This window comes from Crassostrea angulata, chromosome 3 (assembly GCF_025612915.1).
Source record: "Crassostrea angulata isolate pt1a10 chromosome 3, ASM2561291v2, whole genome shotgun sequence".
Taxonomy (NCBI): Eukaryota; Metazoa; Mollusca; class Bivalvia; order Ostreida; family Ostreidae; genus Magallana; species Magallana angulata.
The window spans coordinates 25720164-25744867 of NC_069113.1; the positions used below are offsets into that span (position 1 = coordinate 25720164).

Genomic DNA, 24704 nt, shown 5'->3' on the forward strand with positions numbered 1-24704 from the left:
TGCATGGTGTGCGCCTTTGTGCATATGCGTATGGGTCACTAACCAGCTAATCCAAGCACTATGGACACTGGGGGTTCTAGCTTGTGCTATTGAATCAAACCTCACCTGTATTTAACACCGAAATAGAGTTCCTTTCGTGTTTTGGTCTGTAATAAATTGCTTCGAATAAAGAAGAATTCAGATTTTATTTGTCTATTCCGGCTTTTAAAAAACCTCACAAGCTTTCTAAAAATGGCAATGATAGGTAAAACGATTACTATTTATACTAGAAACGGAAATGCAAACACATTTTTATTCAGTTATATTGTCTATCTTAATAAACTAGTTATATTGTATATGTTAATAAACTAGTAATAAAAACAGAAAATATTGTTCATACGGTAGAAATCAATAACGGCAAATTAAAATAAACCGGTATTCTATAAGTCAACATTTAAAAACAAAAAAGTCAACAACAACAAAATTATAGAAGGAGTCACCAGTAGGATTTCAACCCAAAACTAATTAGTGTTTTTCGAGGGGTGTCAATTTCAACAGTTACCCTTCCAAACAGGCACTATTTATTTTATTATACTGAATGTCTTAATTTAAAAGAAAATTTTACTGCTTTTTTATAGAAATGAAGTGAATTCTACGGTGAACCGTACGCACATAATTTACGCACAAGTAACAATTCGTTGTGTTACCCGTTGCCAAGTGTGTTGCTAGTGAGGGTAATAGAACGAACTATTAACTGCGTCTAAACCAAGCAGATTTCAGTATTAAACATGAAAATATAATAATAGAAAATTGTAATCATATTGTAATGATGTTATTGTTTAGAAAGATTCAGATTAGTTTATCTATCATTAACTAATTTTAATTTCTCTCTCAGCTATAGAACACTTCTTTGGACCCCTTTCTATCTCATAAGCATTAAAGACGGCGGTTGGAAGTATATATCTATATCTATACTACTATATTAAAATAATAGACTCGAATTTTTGGTCTTTAATACCCATAGTACTGTCTTTTGTTTTATATATTTTTAAAATCATTGGTACATGAAGATTACCAATTTGTTTTTATTTTTTCTCAATTAAGCTTCGCTAATTATTAATCAATGAAAATTCCTCAAGAAATCCCGGAAATCAACTGTATTTTTTGGATTTTATAATCTTGCGCGTGCGCAATTCATTCACGCTAACGGGATCTTTAGTTTTTGTTTCCACAATATCATATTTCCATGAATAAACTCAGAACAATACTACAAATACCTTTACATTTTCATTGGATCTGTACATATATTTGAGAGAAAAAATAAAATAACAATTATACATATCAACTTAGTACTTACTTAATTTTATCTTCGTGATGGCAAAAAAATATTTGATTCCATGCAAAAATTCACATCATATTTCTTAGGAGAGTGAAGATGGAATGTTTTATAGTTGAAATAACAAATGTCCTACAGACCCCTGTTGTTTTTAATAAGCTATTTAGTTATGTATCTCTTGAGCAGTTTTAAGCAAATAAATGCATTTCTGTTAAAGTTGGAGAAAATTAGTTACATAAAAATTGCGATGTCAAAGCTGCCACTATGAGATTGTAAGGTAAATAAACATGTACATGTATTACTCTTCTTAATTCTTCTCGTGAAATTTACTTCTGACTGTGATGTGATAGAATGTAAATTAATGTTTACCAAACGCCTTAACTGTAACAAAGAATAAGAACATCAAAGTAATCAATTGTAGCTTTAGGAAATAAAAAGGCTGGATTGACGAACAATGGTTTCATCTCCACATATAGAGTTAATGGCTATGCAATCACATAACAATATTAGCGGATTGATGCTGGTGAATAAATAGTAGTTAACCAAGGCAATGGTCAGCTTAGGGATAAAGAAATACTAGTATTCTCTGACTGAATGATTTATTCGTGTAAATTATTTAGGAGAGTCATGTTCGCAACATGTAAAATATACATTTTACATCAACATGTGAAATATACATTTTACATCAACATGTAAAATATGCATTTTACATGGTGATAATATCAGAAATTATCCAACCTTACCGCCTTTTAAAAGTTCACAATACATGTGTATACAAAGCAAATCTGATCGGATGATCGGGTGGAGTTACGTTATATTTTAGGAAAGATTAGCGAATTTGCCTATTATGATTATGCATGTATACGTTATTATAAAAGTAAATGATATTTGTAAACAGTAAACACTTATACAGTATATATCATATGTACGTACATATATATGTACATAGAATTGTTCTCTATTTATTTTATATTTTTATGTTCCAGTATACATTCCATTGTTTTTTTTCTGTCATAGCAACTTGCTAATAATGTCTGAAAAACTTTTAAAAATAAGTTTGACAATTAAAGTGAATAAAGGGCGCGAGTGGAAATATACATATCCTCTGATGATTACACCGCAGTGGCGTCGGAAGCAAATTGAAAGAAGGGGGGTGGTAGACTTATCAGATATCTTGACAAGCAAAAAAAAAGGTCTTTGGTAGGCTATGTATAAAATTTCAACAACAAAAAAACCCACCCCCAGCCCCTCACCCGGTTCCGACGACTATGCACCAATATGGATTGATTATAATTTCAAGTAAATTTTGAATAAATTAACTACATGATTATCTTTGAGATTTTTATGTTTTGACGTGAACATATTATAGATCTATACATGATCCTTTGATCTATCCTAGTGCATTTAGTGACATCAGTTCCCCTATCCCCGAGTAACCAAACTCCGTCACCATAAGCAGAAAACCTCCCGCTTTTCTCTGTAAATTATTTTTTGTGGTTTATGTTATTTGCAATCACTTAATATGACCTGAAACATTATTATTTATAAAATTATTTACAAAAATATTCTTATTACTTTTCAAATAAGCCCTCTGAGTACGACGTTTATCACACGTGCTATCATAACTTATGAACCTATCTCCGTCACCCACATGCTCTATGATATGCCAGGGAATAAAGACACATTAACAATTTAGTTTAAACTCAATTTGTATCTAGGCCAAGTTATAAAAAGTAAAGATAGTGCAGAAGATTTGAATGGTATTTAATTTCAAAATGAAATGATCGCCAGAATTAATAGAAAATGGGTCTTTGTAACAACAGCCATATTTACCTTTTCAGAATGTATGGATGCCGTTTGATTTCTGTCCTTACATATTTCAAATATTTCATATCTTTAATCAATATAATAATGATTATGTTATTTATTTATTACAATTTTTTTCATAAATGTAGCGTATTCAAAAAGCGGAAAATCGTTTATATCTTTACCCTGTGTACGGCATCAGCAATTTGACGTTACATGTATCAACACTTAATGTAGTGCACAAACGCTAATTGCGGACTGAAAAATTGTATAAATAACCTTAATCAAAAATGCATTTCATGTGAAATGTTTCATCTTGACCTATTTAAAAATAAATGACCAACATAAATGATCGAATGGGCCCGTATGTCAGAAATATCGATATTTATTGCACCCGTGAAAAAGTGTTAACTGATTTCACGAAATTAATGTTGCATAAAAGGAACAAGATGTAATTTTGTTATGTGGCGTCAAATTGCATAACATTTGTCTGCATATACCTTACACCTTTATGATAAATAAGACTTGAAAAAACATTATATTTTGTCAGAGGAAGGATTTCTCTTCTAAGGAATATACAGCAGATCATTTTGTAAAGGACGACGATAATTCAATTTTGCTCTAATTAAGGCTTCTCAACGGCTTTTCCCACAAAAATATGGAAAACAGAAATTAAAAAACCATGATATTTTTCGTCATTTTAGTAGAAAATAAGAAAGAAGCTTCTTAGCGCCCCCCCCCCCCCCCCCCACCTTTTCTGCAAAGTTGGACATATCTACATGTATCAGGCACATAGCACCAGGGAGCCCCCCCCCCCACTTTTTCTCGCAGCAAACATTAATTTTTAAATTTACATATAACAAATTAGAAGTATCACGAAGTTGCCCCCCCCCCCCCACCCCCACCCCCAACCACTGTTTTGGAAGTATATAAGAAAATTAAGAGTGATATTGAAGATTGAAGCTATAGATATACACCCCCACCCCCGATTTTGGCAAGATTTCGGATGTTCGGTCAACCCTTCCCCCCTCTATATATTTGAAATACATAATTTTTCGGGTGTTTCGTACTACCTTTGTTTAAAAACACACTATGAAATACAGTTATGAATTGGCATCTACGGGTGCATTGAAATGAGAAAAAAAAGTGCGCTGTCATGCGCGCTCGAACTGTACTCGGCCTCTCAGCTATGAATACACCTATCAAAATAGCATGTGATCTTCATTGAATTTTATGATTGGATAAAAAAAATATAGAGTACCGCCTCGGTTACGTCAGCAGCTTGATAAAAATGCAGTACCCAGACGATATGCCAGCATCAAAGGCTAGCCGCCGTCACAACACCCACGCAGAGAGAGAGAGAGAGAGAGAGAGAGAGAGAGAGAGAGAGAGAGAATAAATAATAATATGGATGAATTATTTACGTGCGCTTACTTGCTGTTCTTGGAGAAGGGGGGGGGGGGGGGGTGTTGCGAGGATCAATATAAATTTGCTTGCCGGGAGGGGAGTGTCCGAGACCTACATGTATTTTCAGTAGTAGTAGTTGCTGTTTATTGGCGTTACATTACATACATTGCCATAGCTGTGATTATTTCATACTGTACCACGCAGTTGTATTACAAGCTAGCTAGCACACAGCAGAAGGGGGGGGGGGGGGGGTGTTAAGCATATACATGTATACTACCAAAGCAAGAAAGGGTGCAAAATGTAAGGATGAGATGAGTGGCTACATTTATAAAGCACATTCAATACACTGTGACAAATACTTTAAAAGGCATTTAAAATTAAAACGAATAAGATACAGCTTCAAATTAAATTATGCACTTACACAGTTGGTTTATATATAATTAGTATTTATTTTTAAAAAATTAATTATTTGGAAAGTCATGTTTTAATCATAATGTTCTTTTATCCACATTAATTTATATCGACAGGTGTCACATATATATACAACCAAAAAGCACCAAAATTTACAGCTAAATGAGAAAAAGAACTGAACATAGTTACAATAATATATTGAAAAGGGGGGGGGGGGGGGGTATTTACCACTATGCATAGTAAATTTCAAACATTTAAAAGTATTTACTCAGTTCTTAGATTATTTTTTCCAGGATTAACAATAGGCTAACTCACTTGCCAAAAGAAGTTGGTGACTAACACCCCACCCCTTGGTACTTTGTCTTTGCCTTTGTCCCTTAATATAAAATACATAGGCGTATGTGCTTAGCACATTTAAAGTTCAAAGTTCATAAAGGGAGGAATAGAAATATGACGTCACAATATGAAGATTACATCATATACCAAACGATAGCTTATTCAGTCCTGATAAAAAAATGTCGTGGGGGCTGGATTTGAGAGATTCGGAGGTTTATGTACTTCTAAACGGAAGAAGGGCGAGAGATATCAACACTGGAGAGGAGTTTGGTGCCGTCGAATTCCTTGACCATGGGAGGACAGCAGATGAGCTCTGGGTGAGTAATCATAAAGACATCAATCTTATTTTAAAGTCAAATTTTCAGTTCCTTCCAAATATGGGAGAGGGGTACATGGGAGCCATAATTTATCATTATTATAAATGTCGGTTTTAGACAAATGTTTGCTGCGTGATCAAGTGGGAAGGGGAGGGGTTATCACCCCCCCCCCCCCTCCATTTTTATGTACGTGCCTTAAAACGTTATGAAAATATAAGAGCATTTTTGTAATATGCTTTATAGTATAAATAAAACATTAAATTTTTTAAAAAGAACTCATTGCATGAGGGAATATTAATGTTTTAATGTTTTCGGCAGATGTTGCAAGATATGATCTTTTATTTATATAATTTGACAGCTTCGGTTTCATGGAACCAAAACAGGCCGACGTCTGCTTAGAAGCAGGTTTCGGTCATGTTGCGAGGAGCTTCAGGAGCTGGACTCCGTTAGCAGCAATGCTGAATTTTTAAATGTGCTAAAAAACAGCACTGCAAACATTGGCCCTAAACGAAGCCCCGGGCCCACTGCCAAGAAAAGAAAATCACAACCCCAGCTACCAGTACCAAACAACGTCCCCTTGCCTTCAGAGACAACACTGTCGGCTGAGCAAGTTATTGTGGCAGATAAAAAAGTTGGTAAGTCATTTAATTAATCGGTAAATGTAAATCATCACAATGAATTCTGTAAATAATTTAGCAGAGGTAATGATCGCGCGTGAAGTTAATCTATATAGCTACATGTACCGGTATATATTTATCTTTATTTAGCTAAGTTTATGTTATATTACTTTAACAAATCTATATAATTTATAGCATGATCTCATCTCAAGTTTTTCAAATATAGATGTGATTATCAAAAAAAGCCAATTGAATTTAAGCTTCAGGCCTAAAAAAAATCGTTTGTGATACAAAATTTAAGAAAACATTCTTTTTGTAGGGGAATTCAACGTAAGCTTAGAAAGGTTAAGCATGGCTCCACAAGAATTCAGGTACATATCTCTCTCTCTCCCCCCCCCTCTCTCTCTCTCTCTCTCTCTCTCTCCATTTTAATGTTTATTTTCAATAGATGCAGAGATGTTGACACTAAATGGGCATCGGAGATCAAAAACAGTATTAGAAGTGCTCCCGGGTCCATTATCACGACGTTGCCAGCCTTGCTTGACCCCTCAGTGGTAAATATTTGTTTTATATGCATGAGTTTAACAATATTTTTAATAAGTTACAGCTCTAGTTTTTTTTTTTTTAATTTTTCCCCCTTTTTTTAATCATCTGTCATTTTTTTAGATTGCAGATCCTTCAGAATTTAAAGCAGAAACTGTTAAGGATGTCAACATAAAAATGTTTCTGTTAGGTGGTAACCATCTAACGTCAGCATGTAGGCAGCTTTTGCTTGAGGAGCCTGACAATGAAATTTTTTCATATTATCGGTAGGTAAAAAAAGAAACTGAAAAAAAAGAAATTAGTTATGTGCATACATACACAGAGTTTCAACAACAGAATTTTTTTTAAAGGCATGTCAACATTGAATTATACGTTGGTCTGACCCCCGAAGAAGCAAAGCTTGTGGGCAACGTACATAATAGGGCCACCTCTTCCAAAAGTATTCTTTTCCAGGTAAATATATTACTTGGTGCAATATTCACAAGTAATAAATAACACATATCTGGCATATATATACACAGAGACTTTTTTGCAGGATTTGGTGCGCCAGGCCCGTTCAATTTACATAAGAGATGAAACGGGGGATAAATGGAAAGACACAGCGACAGTTGTTCTTTCCCATATCCAGCAGAAGGTAATTGATAGGCAAAACAAGTTATTCGATAATAAGCAAATTGATTGGTATATTAAAGAGGTCATGAACATTATCATTTAACAACACCGACTAACAAATGAATATTAGCAAAGTCAGATGAATATAGACATATTGATGCACGTGTTTTCGTTTTGAAAAATATATTAAAGCACAATTAATTATGATTTATCTACATACTAGTATGTAATTAAGGAATGTTTTTATTTTTTGCCCAGATTATCCGATATAGCCTGGTTTGAGGCAGTGCACGCTTTATAATCCGCGAAGCGAAATATTCCTTGTACATGTAATTTGATAAAAGATTAAATTAATAATGTTAGAAATAATTATTTTTGCATAAGATTTGAATTTACATAAAAACTGTAACGCGCGCATGGATGTGGGGTTGCTACATAGCTAACCAGGTTATACAAAATAAATTAATTTTTTATCCGTGGGCTCAGCCAATCAAAATCTCCTTACGAATTAATTATTAATATTCAATTTTTTTTCTATTCTTGATGCATCGTTTCTACAGAAGTGTTCCAAAGACAGTCTTTGGGTGGTGTTTAGTGTGGCTGCCTATGGCACTGAGGCGTATACAGAGGCTGAGCGTATTTTCAACCTTTGGGAAAGCGTTGAAGTTCCCCAACATGTAAGTTAAAAATGGAAACAACAACAAAAGTTCAACTTTTTTATTCTTAAAATCATCGGATTACCATGTCTCATGTGTAAAGGCAAAAAGCAGAGTTTTGTGAGAAATTTCATGGTCAATGAATTTCATCTAATTTAAAAGTACCCGTGCTATGATTTTGCTGAAAGAATTACATTTTGACCTGATATCATACACAGCCTTTTTCTTAAAATATTCCTCAGTATTAGTTAATTTTATTATACATTTATGTTGGATACTGATATCTGATTGGTTAAGACGTAGTTAATAATCCGTTCTATTACCCTCAGGGTTTGCAACGCGCTTGGCAACGGGTAACACAACGAATTGTTAAATGCGCGTACGGTTCGCCTCGGAATTCAGGTCATTTCAATATAAAAGCTATTAAGTTTTCTTTGAAATTAAGACATTCAATATAATAAATTGAATAGTGCCTGTTTTGGAGGATAACAGTTGAAATTGACACCCCCCGAAAACCATTGTCAACCGATGCGAAGCGGAGGTTGACATTGAATGGTTTTCTCGGGGTGTCAGTTTGGCGTTGGTTGACAATGGTTTTCTCGGGGTGTCAATTTCAACTGTTATCCTCCAAAACAGACACTATTTATATAGTGGTAATAAAATTCATTAATCTTCCAATAATATTTCAGTTGTTTAAAGCTTTGATGGGGATGGAAGAAGAAGTTCGGTGCCAGTATCTTCGACGAGTTGAGGTACGGCCCGACTTGAAAAAAATTACGAACAATCTCAAAACGGAGAAAAAAAAGACTATTCTGAAACAAGTCTTCTTGGAAAAAACGCAATGTTCCACATGGGAAGAAGCGGAAGAGACCTACGAGCCATATGTTCACATGGTAGATGATTACCTGGGTAAGATTGTATGTATTATATGAGTATTACTTTAGTGTCATCATGCACATTTATTTTATCTGTGCTATTGATAATCAGACATATCAGTTACGGATTGTTGAAAATATCACATCATTTTATTTCGTAATTTCATTTTTATTCTATCTATTAGGGTGAACACTTAGAAGTTTTGTTGAGTGTATATATGTTTTCTATTTGTATATGTATTTTATCCGTATTTTTTTCAATGAGCGTTCAATCATAGTGTATAATGAATTTATATAATAATTGATATTTCCTTAATAGATTTTAACATCAATAGACGATGCGTTCCTACAGAGTTCGTAAAGTTTTGTGATGCCGCCAAAGAACATCGGGCCATGGAGTCTGTAGATATATCAGTTGACATCAACTTGACATCAAGGACTCACCAGGACTTGATAAACCACAACAGCATCAAGTCCCTTGTAACATCTACTAAAAGAAAACTGGAAGACAGAGTCCGGCAGATCTTGAAGAAAATTAAACCAGATGACTGATTTCTGTCCAATTTTTTGTGCTTTTTTGTATATTATTTTTTTTTTTATATGTTGGAGTGTTTTCTATCGGAGGCGGTAATTTGGCCGCTCTGTTTTTCCATCTTTCATTTAACTTTTGACATGTAATTAAATATCCCATGTGACTGACTTAAGAAGTTAAATGTGTTTTGTATTAATTGTTTTGAATAGTAATGGTTTCGTCATTAAACCTGTCATGTTGTATAAATTTTGAATTCACTTGGTGGCAGTAAATATGAAATTTATAACATGACAAACCTAATAATAAAACGTCGAAACCTGAGTGAAAGGTTCACAGATATAGAATAATTAAATAAAGTCAATGAGTCTGTGATGTTCAAGACATGAAAAATTGATAATTGCACAATATTGTTTTAAGAGATTAGCAGTTCTTGAGACATGACACTCTGTCTCTCTGAAATCACTCAGACTCCGAAAAGTGTCAATCACTAATTACATGTAAATAAGTAACTTTGTAAGAAATAAACTGAGAAAATATTACAAAACAGATGTTAAATTTTAAAAGTAAAGTCCAAAATAAAGTTACAATTGAACAGTGAGTTTTGCACGGTAATAGCGTCTTGGCAACTCTGCGTGGTGTTGTGAAGGCGGCCAGTCTTTGATGCTGGCAGATCGTCTAGCTATTGTATTTAGCAAGCTGCTGACGTAATCGAGGCGGTACTTTACATATTTTTGATCCAATCATAAAATACAGCGAATGTCACGTGCTTTTATTATTTTTTCACAGGCGTGTTCATTGGCGGCGAGAGATAAAAAAAAAAACCAGTCTGAGTGCATGCGCATAAATTTGCGCATCTTTTTTATTTCATGCAGCAGTAGTTGCGAAGTCATAACTTTTTAAAGCGTGTTTACTATTATACTGTACATGTAACTTTGATGAAACATGATTTGGTGACCTTTACTTTTCACTTCAATTCAATTAGAATTCCTTATTTTCAGTTTCATTTAGTGGCGTAGGAAGCAAGTTGGAAGTGGGTATTGGGGAGGGGGGGAGGGGGGGGGGGGGTAGACTTATCAGAAATCTTGACAAGCCAAAAAAGAGGGAATAGGTATGGTTATTTTAAAATTTGCGAACTAAACCGTTCAAACACACAGGTACGTGAAAATTCTTGCTCATTTGCTTATTTTAATTACATCCCATATAAAATTTTCATTAATTGTGAATGTAAATGTGAAAAATCTTCATAAGACCGCGAAACATTAACAGTTAACAAGATCGGAAATATTCAGCTTACGTCAGTTTCACCTGTTCCAGTCAAAGCATTTGAAATGGGCGGGGACAAAAAATTGATGCGGGAAAACATTGGATTGAAACTGTAATAAAGAACCGAAAATATGAAAGTATTGGTTATTCCGATATAAATTTTTATAACTTCAGATCGCTGTGCAATGTTGGTGAATTTTCTTTAAACTGCCGGTCGTCTAGCTAAAGATATCCAATCAATTATTATCAAAACGGATTTGGTGTGCTTTTTCCGATAGCGTCACGTTCAATTCTGTAAGCTATGTCATGCATAAACAATACTCGCTTCTTTATCACCTTACCGCTGATTAGCTGCTAGTGCAAACTAAATTATGCCCTGATAGAACAACTTATCAGAGAATGAAAAATTCACTGTGTTACTCGTGACTGTCGGAATTGGGGTATTTTTCGAAAGTGTATACTTGTGGCAAACATACATACAGTATACATAGCTCTACGAAGAAAAAATGGCTTAGACTATATATATACATGTAGCTACAGGGCATACGATACTTACGAAAAACTTGCAATTTACGGCACAAAAAAATACGCTAGTTTTGAACAAAGTAACATTATATATCATACCACAATCAGTGCATATAATCCATTTAGAACTTCCTTCTGCACCCCTGCGAATGTGTTCGGAATGTTTTCTTTATCGTTGCTAAGTATGTAATAAATCCAGAGGTGCTCGAATGAATGTTCACGAGACTTCACCGAGATTTGTTCAGTTCCTGTGCAATTTCGAGCGGAAGTATAAGTGTTCGGATAATATTCTCAAAATACGTAAGTACTGGTCGATTTTCATTTCATATTCTACTTTGATTTATGTTAAAACATCAACATCTTTTAAGATGTATGTCTTATTTCACCATCTAGCGGTTTTTTGAATTAAACGATGATATTAAGAACAGAGTTATCGTTCGTGTTCAACCAAGTGTAGAGTGGTTGATAATATAAACATTAGGTTGCTTAATAAAATCATAGCCATGGTTGATGCTTGTGGTGTGCAATACCAATTTTTAAGAAAATTAATGGGTGAATGTTTTGCATAAAAACTTAGTGTATCGAGCCATTTTCAAGGAAGATTCTGCATAAAATAGCACAGTCTGTTTCACTATTGATATTATTACTAGGTCAGGCGCGGATCGAAAATTAATTCTTACGCATGTTAATTGTCGCAACAGCAGAAAAAAACTATTTTTTGTATTGTCTTGTTTATTTCTAGAACACATTTTATCCACCAATTAATGAAGATAAAGTTTAAAATCAATAAACCTCTAGAATTTATATTTGACTACAAGTACCTAGATTCTCTAAAATAGACTACAAACACTAGTCACAATTTTTACTGCGAAACAGAAAGGGTCAAATAAAACCACTTGGTCTAAAATTTAAATGACAATAACATTCGCAAGGGTGTTCTGTTCATAGTTGTCGCTTTAGTTGCCCCAAACTTTCTCCTAATAAACAATCTTTGGCTTATCGAACCCGGAAAGCGGACCAAGAGTTGTCATTTTATATGTAAACAAACCACGCCACTGTATATGGGACTGATGATGGCGTTTAAAAGAATTTCAGCGACAAGTGAAGAAATGACATTTGCGGTAAAATGTATGAGGATATTTTAGTATTGATTATATACACAGAATGTGGTGGGGTAAAAGGAGAATAAACGAGTCTGACACTTGCCCAGCGAAGATGGCTCAGTTCTACGTACACATACATGTATGTACGTACCAGTATACCCCCTTTGCACTTTCCACTTCCGTATCAGCTTCTTTCATATCATCGTTTACTTCGTTTATTGACTGTTGATTGCCGATAGAAAGGTGTAGAAAAAGAAAAATTCATGTCTATTATTTCGATTGGTAAGTAAGTAGGTAATACATGTACATTATACATTTATTCAATGTACATGAAGTTAACACGGAGTACATACAAATTAATTTTTGTTTAACGCCATTGTCGCAAACCAGGGTCAACATGTACGTGAGTTTTGCATATAATTTAAATAAAAGGGGAAAGTCTATGTTGGAGAAAAAATGAACTGTTCTGTGAAATCCATAAGCTCTGGAATTGCGTAAGAGTGCATATATCTATAACTCCGGCTAAGAAAACGAGCTGACCAATCATAAAGTTTTAATACCGGCGGTGTGTATTGTTTATGCGTGACGTAACTGACAAAGTTGATCGTGACGCTATCGGTAAAAAAGCATACCAAAATCCGTTTTGATAATATCTTGTATAAGTTGTTCTTGAAGAAGAATTATACTTTACTCATAATTATACTAAAATACATTCATTATATTTAAATTTGAGTGAAGTTAACATTAAAAACTACATTGTATATTAATGTATAATGTTCTGCGGTTTCAATATCAGAAACGGGATTTTTATAAATATTTACTTACCTCAGAAATCTTTAAAAATGTCGATATGTGATTTTTTTCTGTAAGTGTATAGCTAGATCAACAATGAACGCGCATATCTATTCGTAGGAAAAAATATATGGTTATAAATTTGATTTATTAAATCGGAATTTGAATTATTTTACTTTGGGAATAAACCCCGTTTCAACAATGGCTCCACTTGATCTGTTGATTTCAGACTTGTGACGATTGATTCTCTGAAGTCATCGGACAATGTTTTGCCTTAATTGTATCAGTCTCTCCCGAAATGGGTATTTTAGAGCTAAAACTTGGTAGTAATTGATGTGTATGATCATGATGTGTAATATATTAATAAACACATACCAAAGGTTATTCCTTTATGTCTTTTGAATCCATGTATCAAACAAAATAATTAGCAAAAATCACATAAAGCACTTATCAAACATAAATATTTTACAAAAAAATTGAAAACAAAACGCAAAATTTAAGAAAAATTGCAATTTTAACACACTTGAACAAAGTAATGAAAACGAAAAACTGATCTCGATCATAATCGTTTTAAAATTGCTCTATAACAAATTTTTATCCTGTTTGCAGCCGTAATGATGTTTCCGGTTTTCATTAAAAAATACAACAATAAAATCAAATTAATTTATCATCCTCATTTTTTATAAAATAATTTTTCAAAATGTTTTGTGGTTGTTGTTTTTTGTTGTTTTGGTCGATCAAACAAATATGTACTGGTGTATCGATTAACCTAGCTTAAGAATGAATTTAATTTTGACCTACGATAAGCTAATACGATAAAACATAACTTATGACCGTATACGCTTTATATACCCTGACTTACACAATGTCATAGATCTTATCAAATAGAAATTGAAAGTTAAAATTATCTTTTTTTTCTACGAATTTTAGTACGGAATTAAAAACCGTAAAAGGAACTCTATTTCGGTGTTAAATACAGGTGAGGTTTGATTCAATAGCACAAGCTAGAACCCCCAGTGTCCATAGTGCTTGGATTAGCTGGTTAGTGACCCATACGCATATGCACAAAGGCGTACACCATGCAGTTATGTTACAAAGCTAGCTAGCATACTACAGAGGGTGTTTAAGGATCAGAGGGTGCATATACTACAGAAGCAAACGTGATTAAACATGCATTTCTATAGGCTGAAGGAGAGTATATTTAATCTACAACAAGGACAGGCTTTACAGGCAAAATTATAAAAACAAAGCGAAGTGCAAGGTGCAAGCAGAAAGCAGACATTATTGCATACATCAATGCTACATGAACAAGGCGTGCATGGAAATAGTGGTATAACACACATGATCCAGTAACGGGAAATAACTAAAGTAGGCCTATACCATCATTTTTTAAGAACCACCCCCCCCCCCCCTCCCCCTTTCAGTTTGCTTCGGGGATATCATGTAAAATATTCTTCTCAGCTAGAGTGATCAACTCTAGAATGACGTCATAGTAAATGTAACGTCATTTTGAGAGTGATTTTGTCATGCTTGCACATGAAAATAGGTGCCTTTAAAGGGAGTGGAATTATATGGGCGGATCTTGAAATTTTAAAACTTTTAGTCCTTTCCTTTCAATAGTCTTTCGTAATTTGAAGAAAAGTCATGACTGCATTATTAACACTGGTAGAGGAATAAAGAATGGATGACGAATTTTTCGAGAAGTAGCCATCCTAAAGGATTTTCAGACTGAAAATGCGGGTTACTACACCCAAAGGGGGTTGAAATTACATGACCAGGGAAAGATATTGATTGTACTGCAATAAATAGAAATTGAATTTAAAAAATATGGACATGTATTGACAAATAAGATAGATAAAATTTATACAAATGTTAAAATATTAATGTTACGTTGAATATTGATTTTCACTGCAGTATATTATAACGTTATATGGTTTTTTTTTTTTTGTTTTTTTTTTTTTATAGATGTCTATGGTAAATATTTTACATCAATGAATGAAGATCGGCTATAAATCAAGAATATGCGCCTATAATTACTCTTTTCATTATCATACGCAGGCACGTACCATAGCTTTTGAAAGTGTGCGGTTGGGGGGGGGGGGGGGGGGGTGTGCTCATCCAAATATCTTTTCATGCATTAAACAGAAGAGGGAGTATTCCCAAATAGGAAATTTTTTTTAAACCGGGGGGTGGGTGGGGGACAACAACGCTAAACTGAATGCACAATGCATATAAATTCAATAGTTGACACCGCATGTAGCAGCACTGTGTTATAGGCTAAAATCGCTGGTGAAAAAAAAGTTCGGGAAAATGTGTGAGCGTGACGTCAGACAGTTAAAAGTGACGATAGCATTCCTGTAGTCTGCGTCTTACATGTCGGGGAGAATGGATGTGTGTATATGGTGTTAAGAAGAGATTTTAACGTGATTATTTTCTGCTGTGGATAAAATGGTCGCGATCGACACCGGAGATAGTTTGTTGTACAACGCGGGTGCAAGTACAGGTGACGGTACTCGGGAGATTATGGAATTTTATCAATAGGTGATTTCGTGCATAACGTTATGTCTGCTGTGCAGTGTTACAGTGTACATGTTGTAGATTACGCTAAAGGAAGTCTATCACCGTACCTATTGTAGTCGTATGTTTAATTCTGCGTCGGTTTTCGGATACAATATTGGATTTTATTGGCCTGAAGTAAATTGTTTACGACATCAGGTAGAAAAGAGATCGAAGAGCAAATTTGAGGCATGCGCAGAAGGGTTAGTCCATGCCAGGCATGGACTAACCCTTCTGCGCATGTCTCAACAAACATTAGAGCACAAAAATAACTAACCCCCCCCCCCCCCCCCATCTGTAAATAAAGAAAAACACAACAGATGATGAATAAATAAATAATAAAACCAATAAATAAATTAAAAAAATAAATATAAAAGTACATGACTCGTACATACACACTTTATTGAAATGATTATAGTTGTATATGTATACACATGTAGACTTTAAAATTAGAAATGATAATTTTAAAAATACTATATAAGGTGTGTCAATGAATGTAACCCTCATATGCTCTCTTCTACACCATGCATCATCATTATTGCAAAACTATTGTATAACTATAGCAACTAAAGCTAAAATCAGAATTTTATTGAATTCCGAGTTAAATAATTATTCCGAGTTCAAATAATACCCTGTTGTGAGATGATTGAGTTAAAACCTAGATTATGTTTAGGTCGACTGACAACTTTATTGGCGCCAAGAGCTTTTACAACATCTCAAAAGAGCAAGCACACATACACATGAGTAATCATGTTTGTAATGTGCATTAAAAAATAAATTGGAGAGATGTTTAAGTCTGCTCTTATCAACCGCTTTTTTTTTTCTAATGCATAAAATTGGTGTTACTGGTTCTGCAATATATAACTTAGATGCTTCTGCTTTACATTTAGTACTATTGCACTTCTGTTGATGACTGTAAATGTAAATTGAAATTTGAAAATTTCTAAAACTTAATAGTGCAAATTGATATATTTAGAAACTTGCTAAGAAAACACAAAGAACGCCACAGACTCCATTGAACAAGAGGACCCAGCAGAAAGTTTATAACATCAATAATGTATCAGAAGGGTAAGGTTATTCCTAAAAAAAAAAAATCATTTGTCTTAGTCTACTGGTAGAAAAAAATTCAGAAGGATTTTGGCCAAAATGCAAGAATCGAGAAAAAAGCTAATGTGGATATTTTGAAAGTGAAATGATTGTAATAGAGTGCCTTCTACATTTAAATGAATACAATTAAAAGAAGATTGTACGAGGGAGAATAGGTGATATGGACACCTCTATATTCTGACATACGTACTTCCTATCGAAATAAACATTAAAACCAATATTAAATTTGTAAGTTTTTTCATTTACAAAATTGTTATCTATCAGCATAGCCTAGTGAGTTAAAGCAATAGCTACGAATCTATAAGTCATGAGTTTTAATCACACCTGAGCTTTTTACAATTTTTCCTTTCCAAAATATTTTAAAGCTTTTTTTGGTCAGATATGATATAAATCATTGAAAATTCTTAAATGGTGAAAGATTTTTAATTATGATGTTCTTTTATCCACATTAATATCAACAGGTATCCCATACCACCGTAATATCTATCAATACTTGCATAAAATTAAAAGAGAGCAAAAGCTTTTCATTTCTTGTTAAAAGGTATTGACTTGGATTTGCATGTCAACGTGGGCTTTGTTTTGATTCAGGGTGGACATCAGTGATGCAGAGAATTTATACAATACCTACGGAGGTACTCCTTCATCAAAGGTACGTGTATTACTCAAATTATTTTTTCACTTTTAAAGCTTAAATCTGAAAAGATTTAAGATTGACAGAACGAGGCAAATGGCTTCGGCAACAAGATCCACCCAGTGTGCTACACAGTCCAGGCACCAGAATTTTACACATATAGCCAAGTCTGGGCAGCAATATAAAAAAGCCCCAGTATCGCAGGGCAACATTAAACAGAAGATGCTGGAAATGGCGGAAAAAGAGCACAAATTAAAAATGGAAATACTTAGTATAAAGAAAGTGTGTGCTGTTATCAAAAAGAGAAAATTGGAAGGAAAATGCATTTGTAACACCAAATGAAAATCACACATGAACAGAAATTGCGAACTTTTTAATTATTGCATTCTTTTGATAAACAAAGTGTATGTTAAAATAACTATGATATAGAAATAAAATAGTTCTTGAAATAATTAAGTTTGAAATCATTTTGTTGATAGAATTTTCAGAAGAAAAAACCATGAACATTTATTTGGTCTGCTGTCTCAGATTTCTCTATGTTCAAGAAAACAATGCAGGACATATAAACTGCAAGTGATAATTTATATTAGCTGAGGCAATTGCCACCAGACAGAAGATCTTTGATCTTCATAAATTTTAAATCTTCTGATGTTTAGTGAACATCATATAGTGGATGAAAATGTTACCTTATCGGTAATACCTTGATTGGTGCTGTATATATAGTGTATATAAAATGTTTTTCCAATTAGTAGCAAAATGTTGAATTTTATTCATCTTGGAATTTTTATATACATGTAAATCTGTCTCAAAATATTCACTATCTTCGTATATTTACATCTACAAATTTGATTACGTGACCAAATACGTTTTGTATTTTTGACTTGAAAAGATCCATCCTGAATTAATTTTATTAAGCGTCTACATGTAAAACTGGCTTTGAAAAATGTAAATACAGGTACTGTTGCTAGTTCATACATGTATTATGTTTGGGGATTACTGTGGAGTGTGGAATCATCAGATTTCGTGGTGGCTCAATTTTCCTGGAATTCATGGGTTTCTCTCATCCAGGAATTAATAAATTGGAGTTATAAAGTCATATTTACTTTTGTAGGTTTAAGAGGATACACAAAATTACATCCCCACATACCGTTATTGTAAAATCTAAGCTATCCGCTAAAATTGGCCCTCACGAAATTTAATGATTCCACAGTAACTATACAATGATCAACATTTTAGTCGATTGATTATTTTTAAATAAAATCAGTTTCCTACAACGAATTTATTTGCAACTAAATATCAACCTGAATGTGGATATGTACAACTTGCTTTGTGAACAGGGAACAGCAGCACAGAAGAGGCAGCTTACTCCAGACAACCCAACTATCAAGCGGTTTCAGAACAGCACCAGAAGCCCCGCAGTGCCTTTCTCTCCTGCAAGTTTTTCTCCTGTGGGGTAAGACTTCTCTACATTCTGTAGTCAAAACTTGGCTTCAAGACCACTGTGTGAGAAAAAACTTCATGAAAAATACCGAAACATAGCACTATGAAAGGAAATAAATTTTATTGTCATTTAAGTCTATAAACATTCATTCCAATTTTCCTCATTGTTTTTACATTGATTTTATTCAGAAATATTCACAAAATCATTTTCTACTCTTTTAAAGGGCAACACCGTCCAAGAAGTACAACTCGAGGACAAACGCTGGTGATGTCATAGCCTCCATTGGGAATGTGGACAATGCCAAGTGGAGCGGCAGTGGAAACAAATGCACCATCAAACTTCATGATCCGATGGAAAACATGTCCCCAGAGGAGAAGGACAGCATGAAGGACCTCTGCCAGAACTTCAAGTACATGTTCCAGAAACTGACTGACAAAGCCGCAGGTACCATGATAATGGAAAAAAAACTGTAAACCAATTTAGTCAAGCTTTTTCAAAACTAATCTTAACAAGTTTATGCCAGTGATGAATAGAATGTAACAATACATGCATAATTAGTGAAATTTTTATTTTGAATCTGCCAAATATGTATTTTCAAGAAATTTTTAAATTTTAATATTGTTATTAAATTTGCTGCAATTTACATGTACCGTATTTTTCCGACGATTAGTCGGTATTTTTTTCCTCTGAAGCAGAGCACCCGACTTATCGTCTTGTTCGACTTGTCGTAGGCTCGTAGTCAGAAATTTTTTTAAAATAGCATTAAAAATCTTGGTTTTAATCATCTTGAGTTGGCTGTGTGATTGAAAATTACATTGTTGAATTCACTGTTCATCTTTAATAATTATTATTTTCACTCATCTGTCAACACTTAAATACATACATGTAATAATAACAACAGTTATTAAAAAATGTTATATTGTCTTTAATCAATTAAGTTCCGTTCCGTTTTTATAAACACATCGTCACATGGTTCTATGTATCACTAGTAGGAAGATAACATTGCGCAGTGAAATTGAAACCAAGTTTGAATGGAAGAAAATATTGCAGTAGGTCCGGGGGATGTTTTTTTAAATTTAATTATTTTATTTGTAAAGAGTTGTTAGTGGAAAGTATAAATCAGAAATATTTAATGGTCAAATTCAATCTTAAAATACGTAATCGGCAATTATCAATACTACTGTTTATACAATAGGCTGACACCGGTTGTGTTAATAATCTTGCCCTAAGGCTGAGATCTTTACGGCAATTTCACTCCCTGTGTATATAAAGAGTACCGTTATAAGAGTGATTATAGTTCATTGATTAATTATTGTCCAATTCTTTGATTATTGTTAGATAATTTTTTTAGGAAACGTATGTATGTCGTATATCGTCATTATCAAGTCGTACAAATGATCGATTTATTTCTAACAGTGTTTATGTAAAATAATAGCGTGTAACTGCATTACTGGATACAAAGTAAACAAGTTTCATCAAATCATAGTAATTGCTAAGCTTTCTGCACTTGAGATCCCCCTTTGAAGTCCGACACGAGACAGGTGCATGCCTATGACACCGGAAATTGTTAAACAAACGTTGACCACGCGCCGAGTCAACAGGTGGCTGGTTACGTAATGGCGAATACACTGGCGATAGTCAGAGTGGATACTTATTTTAATGCTTGGGAATAAAATATTTCTGACAAAGTAAGTTTAGTTTTGCATAACACGCGATATCGGGAATTGTTTAAAATGCAAGCGACTTTGTAGAAGTTGCCGGTATTTGAAAATTTGATGCATAAGTATAAAGCGTAATTGTTTAAATGTTATTCATTAATAATAATTGGTAGCAATATCGGTGACATCGTGGCATCATACACTGATAATGTTACTGCAGTTTTATAGGCCATTTTGAAGTGATAAGATCGACGTATGGTCTGAGATCGACGTATCGTAGGATTTTGTTAAAATTTTGGCTAAAAATGGGCAATTCGACGAGTCGTCGGGAAAATACGGTACATGCACTGGCATGCATTTCCTCGCTTAGGGTAATCATATATGTTATTGTGGTTATAGTATTGAATGAAATGATTGATGAAATGGCGACACAACTTCAGGAGAAACACAGCATTGAAGAGTTTTCTCATGTTGCTCTGCCAGTTCAGGTGAGGTCAAACCTAAGTGATAGAATGTTAGTACTCAAAGAAAATTTCATTGATTTTCTTAGATTCATTAAAGTCATACAAATACTTGCATGCATATAGAGAAACTTTACAACTGTATTTCTGTTTAGTGAAGAATTTATAAATACCAGATGGTAATGAGTTTAAACTATGGTAATCTTTTGCTAGATTTAGGTGAAATAAAATACAAATTATACAGTATACATGTATTGTATACATTCTTTATACTTCCTTTTGAAGTAGCAAAACTCAAGTTGTAATAAAAAAAAAATACAGTGACATGAAGCAAAAATTTCACTAAACATAAGAAACCCTTACGAGTATTGTACTGGATGTCCATATTTTCGCAGGAAGAAGTTACACTGGTGGGAAGGATTTGCTGTGACAGTCTGGGCAAGATGAACGCCAAGTCTGTGATCCTGGAGGGGTCACGGGACACCTCTGCCGGTCGCTCCGTCCCTCTGGACCTGAGTGATCTCAAGCAGTACTCTCTGTTCCCTGGGCAGGTTAGAATATATACAGTACATATCTACTGTAAGTGTGAAATGTTTGAAAGTTGTGGGGGGGGGGGGGGGTTATGTGTTTTTAATTCATGTTTTATTCAATTACTGTTAAATCAACTGTTTGTGTATCATTGATCTTTATATATGCTGTTGTGTATGAGGAAATATTTGAATGAAATTAAATATTTCAGTTTTTAGCTCACCTGAGCCAAAGGCTCAAGTGAGCTTTTCTGATCACAATTTGTCCGTTGTCTGTCGTTGTCGTTGTTGTCGTTGTCGTCGTTGTCGTTGTTAACTTTTCACATTTTCATCTTCTTCTCAAGAACCACTGGACAGATTTCAACCAAATTTGGCACAAAGCACTACTAGGTGAAGGGGATTCAAGTTTGTTCAAATGAAGTGCCACGCCCTTTTTAAAAGGGGAGATAATTGAGAATTATTAAAAATTTGTTGGTATTTTTCAAAAATCTTCTTCTCAAAAACTATTCAGCCGGAAAAGCTTAAACTTGTGTGGAGGCATCCTCAGGTAGTGTAGATTCACGTTTGTTCAAATCATGGTCCCCGGGTGTAGGGAGGGGCCACAAGAGGGGGATCAAGTTTTACATAGGAATATATAGAGAAAATCTTTAAAAATCTTCTTCTCAAAAACTATCAGGCCAGAAAAGCTCAAATTAAAATGGGAGCATCCTCAGGTAGTGTAGATTCAAGTTTGTTCAAATCATGGTCCCCGGGGGTAGGCTGGGGCCACAATTGGGGGTTCAAGTTTTACATAGGAATATATAGAGAAAATCTTTAAGAATCTTCTTCTCAAAAACTTTTAGGCCAGAAAAGCTCAAATTAAATTGGAAGCATGCTCAGGAAATGTAGATAATGTAGATTCAAGTTTTTTCAAATCATGGTCCCTGGGGGTAGGGCGGGGCCACAATGGGGGATACCTTTTTATATATAGAGAAAATCTTTAAAAGTCTTCTTCTCAAAAGTATTGGGCCAGGAAATTTGAGTGGAGGCATCCCTAGATCATATAGATTCAAGTTTGTTTAAATAATAGTCCAGGGGTAGGGTGAGGCCACAATGGGGGATAAAATTTTACTTAGTAATATATAGAGAAATTCTTTCAAAATCTTCTTTTTAAAGACTATTTGGCCAGAAAAGCTTAAACTTTAGTAGAGGCATCCTCGGGTAGTGTAAATTCAAGTTTGCAAAATCACTAGTGGTAGGGCGGGACCGTGATGGCGGTTTGAATTTTTACATAGGAATATATAGAGAAAATCTTTAAAAATATTCTGGGAAAGTTTTTGGTCCAAAACTCAATACTTAGTGTGAAAGCACAGGTTATGAGATTAAAGGTAGATTTAAGTTTGATGAAACCATGATTCCCTAGAGAATAGTGGGGCCACGAAGAGGGGGGGGGGGGGTATATAGGAATAGAAAAAAATATTAGAGGTACAACATCAAAAGGGGCTTGGTATTTACCAAAAAATAAGAGGTGGATAAAAATTGGCAGATTTTCAATTTTTTTTTTGCAAGATCTACTGTACTCAGTTGTCAAGATATTTTGATACTGTAATGCTAATTTGATCAGAATTATGGCAATTGTTGCTCAGGTGAGCGATGTGGCCCCTGGGCCTCTTGTTTCCCAAATCTACAGTCATGTATATGATATCACATGAAAGTATTCTTTTTAAAAAAGAAGAGAGACAACATACCATGAGTTGCACATTTTACATTAGGCAGATACTTTCATGTTTAGATGTTTCAAAGTTTAACCCCATGAACATAAATATCCCTGTATCAACATTTACAGGATTGATTTTAAAAACTGCTTTCTCGTATTCCCCTGTGTGTTAACTAATATAGCTCGTAATTTAAATATAGCACATAACTGAAATCTGCACAGGCTCTTTCAGTTGAAAATATTTATACTGCTTTATTTGTATAATTTTACAGATTGTGGCAATGGATGGAATAAATACCTCTGGACAGAAATTTGTTGTGAAAAAATTGTATGAGGTAAAATTTGTCTGTCACGTAAAGAAAATGTTAGATGTAAGAAAATATATAATTCCACCAGTGTAGGAAATTGATAAGTGTGCAACTTATTTCCTCCCACTCAACTAGTTTCATATTCAAACCTGTAGTCTGTTCAATGAAATACATGTAGTCAGAATTATAGATTCTGCCTTTCAAAACATTTATTAAAATCTTATTAACTTTTCAGGGTGTGGTGCAATCATTACCTTCTTGTTCCAATGATAAAGATCAAATAAGTGAGTTCTACTTATATACACATTGAATAAAAATCACTCTTTTTACTTTCTTATATATACACTGAATCAAGATCAGATAAGCGAGTTCTCTCTTATACATACATTTGCATTGAAAAAAAATTCTTTTTGTGCATTTGAAGGACAAGTTTTGCACTGAAAATTTATCACTGAATTTTGTTTTTCCCTCCTTGTAGGTTCCAATGATATGACTTTGTTAATTGCTGCTGGCCCGTTCTCAACATCAGACAACTTGTCATTTGAGCCACTGGCAGACCTAGTGAAGTACATCAGGAAAGACAAGCCAGACGTGGTCATATTGGTACTGTCTGTGTATGCTTGTAATAGTTCGATAATTTGTTAAGGCTCTGTTCGAAGACTGCACAGTACAAGGCATTTCTTAAGACTTCTCTTATCCTTACTGCTTGATCACTGAACAATTACTTAAATTTTCACATACAGTTAGATACATTTAATTGATGAAGTATGATTGCATCAGTATTTAACGTGTTATGTAAGCTGTGATTGGATTAATTAAAGGTCAATCTTGCACAATGCATCATTAACATTTAAATGAAATACGTACAAGACGGTGTCCTTATAATAAACCATTTTACCTTTAAAGGATTGAAGATATCGACCCAGGTGTGTGACAAGTGAAAATATTCTGTTATATTTTAGAGAAAGAGATTGGAGTAAATTACCGTATTTTTCGGGGCATACAATGTACGTCGATGTGGGGCATAGGCTGAATTGCTCATTTGTAGATAAAATTCAAGAAAAATCCTTGGACTGGCCGAATGGGGGGATAAGCCGATTTTCAATCGATGACTACTATAGTGAAAGTATGACCGCTGATTAAGGAAGTCATCGTATTAAGTATATACTTTCAGAATATCGATGTAGAAAGTCAAAAGAGTAATTAAAG

General features: G+C 34.1%; 2 protein-coding genes across 2 annotated transcripts in view; both read left to right on the forward strand.

Annotated features, from left to right (window-relative positions):
* LOC128177464 (DNA polymerase alpha subunit B-like) overlaps positions 1–24704 on the forward strand; it is a 32609-nt gene that overhangs the window by 3972 nt on the left and 3933 nt on the right. Inside the window, exons 3-11 of the mRNA XM_052844173.1 lie at positions 16643–16734; positions 17362–17422; positions 18742–18857; positions 19069–19289; positions 20903–20991; positions 21360–21515; positions 23460–23522; positions 23731–23779; positions 23974–24098. Coding sequence (XP_052700133.1) covers positions 16643–16734; positions 17362–17422; positions 18742–18857; positions 19069–19289; positions 20903–20991; positions 21360–21515; positions 23460–23522; positions 23731–23779; positions 23974–24098 — 972 coding nt within the window. The remainder of the gene's footprint in view (positions 1–16642; positions 16735–17361; positions 17423–18741; positions 18858–19068; positions 19290–20902; positions 20992–21359; positions 21516–23459; positions 23523–23730; positions 23780–23973; positions 24099–24704) is intronic.
* Positions 5999–9870, forward strand: LOC128177465 (uncharacterized). The gene is made up of 9 exons (XM_052844174.1): positions 5999–6227; positions 6529–6580; positions 6658–6763; positions 6876–7018; positions 7103–7205; positions 7288–7386; positions 7925–8041; positions 8710–8929; positions 9215–9870. Exons 2-9 carry the CDS (start codon positions 6561–6563, stop codon positions 9445–9447), a joined length of 1041 nt encoding a protein of 346 aa, XP_052700134.1. The 5' UTR covers positions 5999–6227; positions 6529–6560; the 3' UTR covers positions 9448–9870.